This window comes from Rattus rattus, chromosome 12, assembly GCF_011064425.1.
Source record: "Rattus rattus isolate New Zealand chromosome 12, Rrattus_CSIRO_v1, whole genome shotgun sequence".
Classification (NCBI taxonomy): domain Eukaryota; kingdom Metazoa; phylum Chordata; class Mammalia; order Rodentia; family Muridae; genus Rattus; species Rattus rattus.
In genome coordinates this window covers 60,779,997-60,785,996 of record NC_046165.1, presented here as the reverse complement: position 1 = coordinate 60,785,996, position 6,000 = coordinate 60,779,997, and the positions used below count along the sequence as shown (strand labels likewise).

At 51.6% G+C, this 6,000-nt stretch overlaps 1 protein-coding gene across 1 annotated transcript in view; it reads left to right on the top strand.

Moving 5' to 3' along the window:
- Nucleotides 1-421: 421 nt before the first annotated feature.
- Nucleotides 422-6,000, top strand: part of Xkr6 (XK related 6) — a 203,282-nt gene continuing 197,703 nt past the window's right edge. The window contains 2 exon segments of the mRNA XM_032918317.1: nucleotides 422-792; nucleotides 795-1,257. Coding sequence (XP_032774208.1) covers nucleotides 504-792; nucleotides 795-1,257 — 752 coding nt within the window. The 5' untranslated portion in view covers nucleotides 422-503.

Sequence of the window (6,000 nt, the reverse complement as noted above, 5' to 3'; positions counted from 1 at the left end):
TGCCCGCAGCCGGGAGGGTGTTAGGGGGCGTTTCTCCCAGAGCAAAGCTGAGAGCTGCGACGCAGAGGAAGGGGACCCCAAAACGTCTGGCACTGCCTCCTCCAGGGAACACTTTGGACCGTCTCACTCAGCCCAGCGGGATTCTGAAACGCCGAGGGGTCAACCTGATGGGTTTCGGGGTCAACGGAAGAGGGGAAGGGGAGCCCTGGCGGGGAGAACCCCCCGGCCCCCCGCCCAGCAGCTGAGGCACAGGAGGGCGGCCATCTTGGCCGGTAGGGTAGGGCCAGGAGGCTGCGGGCGCTGTGCGATTGGGGGGCTCGCCCGGAAGTGACGCGGACCGCCCGGAAGCGGAGGGGGTTCCCTTGCCCACTCCCCCCGTTCGTCTGCTCCCCGCTTCCTCCCCGCCCCCCTTCCTCTCCATTCGTTCCCCCCCTCCCCGGTCCCTGCCTTCTCCCCCCACCCGTCCCTCCCCCCCAACCTCCGGAGCTGGGAAGAGAGTCAAGATGGCGGCGAAATCCGATGGCGGTGGCGTGGGGGTGGGCTTCGCCCAGCTGCACAACCTGGACGAGGCGGTGGGCAGCGGCGAGGAGGACGGGGAGCCCGGGGGAGGCGGCTGCGGCGGCGGCGACGGCAGCGAGCCCGGCGAGAGCAGCTCGCTGCACATCTGCCACTGCTGCAACACCTCCTCGTGCTACTGGGGCTGCCGCTCCGCCTGCCTGCGCTCGCTGCTGGGCAAGAAGCCGCGCCGCAGCGCCGCCGCCGCCGACAGGGGGGACCAGCCGCTGCAGCCGCCGGGGCAGCCGGCCGCCACCCCCCGACGCCCTCGGCCGGCCGACCGCAGCCCGCGTCGCCGCAGGTGGAGCGGCCGTGGCTTGACTGCCTGTGGATCGTGCTCGCGCTGCTGGTGTTCTTCGGGGACGTGGGTACCGACCTGTGGCTGGCCCTCGACTACTACCGCAAGGGGGACTACGGCTGCTTCGGGCTGACCCTGTTCTTCGTGCTGGTGCCGTCGCTGCTGGTGCAGAGCCTGAGCTTCCGCTGGTTCGTGCAGGACTACACGGGCGGCGGGCTGGGCGCCGTGGAGGGGCTCAGCAGCCGGGGACCCCCAATGATGGGGGCCGGCTATGGCCACGGCGCGGCCCGCGGCGGCCCGGGCGCGGGGGGCTCGGCCACCCCGGGGGCGCAGCGTCTGTGCCGCCTCTCCGTGTGGATCTGGCAGTCGGTCATCCACCTGCTGCAGATGGGGCAGGTGTGGAGGTAAGAGCACTGCGGGGTGGGGGGGCTGGGGGCGGGGGCTGCGGCCGCGCGCGGGCCCCTCGGAAGGTCTAGGCTAGGCTGAGCGGGTTAGCCGTGCGCTGTCTTAGCCTCGCGACGGTCAATAGGTTGCCTGGCCACGCCTTTTGGCCCCGGGGAGGTCCTAGGTCCCGCTGCTTGTCCATCTCTGTCCCTGGGTTGCACTTGGAGGAGACCCTGCCTCTACCCTCCCTCCTCTCCTCTGCAGACCTCCATTCTGGTTGCCCCTTTCCCCGCTGTGTCCCAAGATGACTGGTGCTTGTTTGCATCCTGGAGGAGATTTGGCCTCCTTCAGCGGGTTGCACTTGGCCTTGCCCCCTACCTCCATTCCTCCTGAGGGACATTTCCTTTCTCCACCCCCCCGCCCCCCACCTCCCGATTTCTCTCTGCAGTGGCCGGTGTGGGGCCCTGTGGAAAAATCCTAGCTGCCTCTTCTTAAAGCACTCCTTCCTTTCACGCCCCTCCTCCTTCTGCAGCCCCAGCCCCTGCAAACACCGCTGCTCCACACCGCTGCCCTCCTTGAAGGAAAAAAATGACTTTTTTTTTTCTTTCCGGAATAGCTGTGCCCTTTTCGCAGTGACAGGGAAAAAATGAGATGGTATCTAATGGCAGCAAGCGTTTGATGTTAACTCTCACCTCTGGAAAATCACTGAGCCACTTGGGCACCTATTCTGTTTTTCATGTAATTTCTGTTTACATCCAGGATGCAAGCTTGGCCTCAAGGCCCTTTTCCCTCCTTCTGTAAAGTCCTAGTGTGTCAGGTTGATCTCTCAAAACCACTTGCCAAGGAACCTTAGTTGTCTACCTCACTGTATAACCACATAGAGTACCTCACTGACTGGATACCCCACCTTTACCTTAACTGTCTACCTCACTGTCCACCTCACTGACTGATTGCTTCACTGTTTATATCACTGCCTCTCTGACTACGTTAACTCTTTACCTCACTGACTGCCTTCCTTGTCTACCTTACGACCTCACTGTCTACCCCACTGCCTGGCTGCCTCACTGATAGCCTGTTTACATCAGACTCTCATTGACTTCCTATATGGTCTGCCTCACTGACTATCTTACTGTCTTCCCCTCATTGACAGGCTACCTCACCAACTGGCTTCTCCGCTGTCTCCCCTCATTGTCTGCTCCACTGACTGGGTACCTCACTGGCTACTTCACTATTTCCCTTTCCCACTACCTGGCTACCTCACTAGCTCCTCAACTGGATTTCTTCTCTGTCTGACTACACTGACATGGTTCCATGGTTAGCTCAGTGCCTTCTCTGTTTATCTCCCTGTCTACCTCATCATGTACCTCACCGATTACCTTCAGTGCTTACCTAACTGCCTGACTGCTGTTGTTTACGTCACTCTCTCACTGTCTGCTGACTGTCTCAGTGTCTACCACTTATTGTCTATGTCTGTCTACTTATGGAATACCTCACTATAACTGCCTCACTAAACCGATTACCTTGACTGTCTGCTCACTGTCTCGCCCTCTGCCTCACTGATTACCGTAGCTGTTCTCATCGACTGTCTCTGTTTACCTCAGTGCTTCCCACCTCACTGTCTACTTGAATGTCTGCTGATTGTCTCACTGTCTCCTGACTGCCTGACTGACTACTTTAACTGTCTGCCTCACCGTCTACCTCACTTACTGACCACCATCAGTGTTTACCTCACTGGCTACCCCAAGAAACCATTGAAACCTTAGTCACTCTGTGTCCTTCGACTTAAACCTGCTTCAGTGTGTTCTGGAACCAATGACTTTGCCAGTGACAGCATTTGCAAGGGAAACAAATTTTTAGTAGAGCCTACACAAGGATGAATCCTTTCAGTATATTTTCTCTGAGAAGACTGCCCTAGAATGTTTTCTATGTCAAGTAGATTTTAGGCCTCAGCATCTCAGCTAATAAAGCTGGGCTCCGGTTAGACATGAGAAGTGTGTGTTTTGAATATTTTCTTCATATCTCTACTCTGAGTCTTCAGAACATCACAGAAAGCATTGAATTTAATTAAAACGTTGTCCTAGAGTTGACATGCAGAGGCAGGGAGAAGTGACAGTGGGTCCTGATTTTTCTGCTCGTCCCATGGTTGTTGACTAGTGTTCCTAGTCTCTGGTTCATGCCAGTGACCATTACTCCAGCCGCATTTATCTGCAGATAATGTTTCCTGCTGATAAAAAATTACGAGCAGGAGGATAAGTCAGAATATTCTCAAAATAAGTCTTAAAGTCGAAAATTTTAACCCTTTCCCTAAATCGGTGCTGAATCAAAGTGGGTTTGGTATTGAGAATACGGTTTTTCAGTCTGTTGGAGGCTGGTGTGAACAGTGAGGGAGACGGGCATAAAGTCCAAGGGGAATCTTGAACTGTTAACAGGGATTTTATGCAGTATGTGTCTAATCACTAGGCATCTGTCCGAACAAGCTGGAGTTACTGTCTCCTTGTCTTATGCACGTGAATGTGGGCAGTGAGGATGTTGGTGTCACGTTAAATTTTCTGAGAGAATTCTAATGTGACCCATCCCATTAGTTGGAAGTAAGCTCTTGTGACCAGTGAAGGTAAAGTTCAGTCAGTCATTCTTAGCGTCAGTATAATCCCCCTTCCCATTTAGCCAAAATCAATTGTGATGTGCAAAGTTAAGTCTATGTTTTGGGACAAACTAGGAAGTATAGATTTAGCTTCTAGAATTTAATGCGATGCTGTATTAGCCCCCACACCCCATCTTAATTTAACTTTCCAGAGTCTTCCCTGCAAAGAGATTACCGAAGATGTCTGTTTTTACTGTGACTAACATTCAGATTGGAATTTATCTTTATGTAATTCACAGAGTTACAATATTAAAAGACAGGCTAATTCAGCAAGGCTGGTTCATCTCTATTGCTGCATTTCAAAGGCAGCATTTACTGAGGAAGGATTTTCATTTTTTATTTTTGGACTGACTTTGCTTGAAATGCTCCGAGAACAAGGCCTGCTCATTAATACCTGCTAGGCATGTTGCTCTATTGAAACCATCCACACGGAAGAGCTTGCGAGAAAGGTTTTCAGTCTTTTCTTGTTTTCACCTCTTGGCAAACGGTTGCTTGTCAACATATATAAGCACACATTGACTCAGTCCTTTCCTGCAGGTCTTTGGGGTGCTAGTTATTTCCTGTATCACATTTGTGACCTAAATTGTGCTATTTCATGTGGTCACATAGCATCCAGGTTAAGGTTAGGAAATCCATCATTTGATTTGGGCCATGTTTCTAAGAAAAGATGTCAGTGAAGTTGTACATTGTCAAAACCAATTCCATTAAACATTGAATAGTTGCTTCTCCTCCCCCCTTTTTTCTTTCTGTTTTAAAATGTAAAATTCAAGGAGTCTGCTCGGAGAGAGAGAGGTGTCTGTTTAAGACTATGTAGTTTCTTCTTGTGTTATCTTTCCTGTCAAGATGGTACACACTTGACATCTCTGTCATGCCAAGCCCAGCTTGGAGCAAGGAAAAGTAGCTGTGTCTTAGTTAGGGTTACTGTTGCTCTGATGAAACTTGGGGAGGAAAGGCTTACAGATGCTGAATGAGAGATAGTCCAGGGAGGGAAGCCAAGGTAGGAATTGGGGTGGGGGCAAGAGCTAATGGAAGAAGAGGCCGCTGACTGCAAGAGGCTCAGCCTGCTTGTTTGTTTGTTTGCTTGCTTTTTTTTCCTTTTTTTCTTTTTTTCCTTCTTTTTTGAGACAGGGTTTCTGTGTAACAACCCTTGGCTGTCCTGGAACTCATAGACCAGGCTGGCTCTGAACTCTCAGAGATCTTTCTGCTTCTGCCGCCCAGGTACTGAGATTAAAGGCATGAGCCACCATGCCTGTCCTCAGCCTGCTTTCTTATAGCATCCAGGACCACAGCACAGGGTTGACACCACCCACAACTGGCTGGATCCTCCCACATCGAATTAAGAAAATGCCCTATAGGCCTGCTTGCCACCTTGATAGCCAACTGAGGCAGTTTCTCATTTAAGGCTCCCTGCTCTCATGGGACTATAGCCTATATCAAGTTGACATAAAACTAGCCAGCCCAAGCTGTGTTTGAAGTGATTTGGTATGGTGAACCTGCTTCTGGAGCATATCAGAGTGTGACCGAGGTCTATTTAGTGCAAGCTTTCCTGGCACTAATTGCTGAACATGTAGCTTCTGGTGTAGCTGTTCTTCAGGTGCTTCTCCCCGGGGATAATGGGTGTGTGAGTCAGTCCTAGGGTCAAGTCACTCCAGACTACTTCAGCCCAGCAAGCTGGTGTTAGAAAGTGAGACAATTTTCTTGAAGGCTTTTGGCACTTGGAGCTGTGTAATTGAGTGTACATGTCTGTTGGCCGTGTTGAAGTCTTTCCTCAGCATCTTGGTCTTGCCTTTGGCTCCATCTTCAGAGAGAGCCCAGTGGAGGTTGTCATAAAAAAGACGTCACGTTAGTTTTGGAGGGACAAACAAAGATGGATAAAGCATGCCTCGCATTGCCCCAGTTCCTGGTTAGGGTTGGATGGGGAAAGTGTGGGATACTTGTTTTCAGCCAGGGAAGAGTACTTGAAGTAAATACTGAGATTGTGGAATGACAGTGACAGTGGAAGAAAGACTGAGAAATTACTAGGATGAGAAATATATCAAATTTTGTCTTATATGGGTTTCATCCAATTTAAAACTTACACCCATTTTACAGATGGAGTGGGGTCAGAGGGGTTATGTAACCT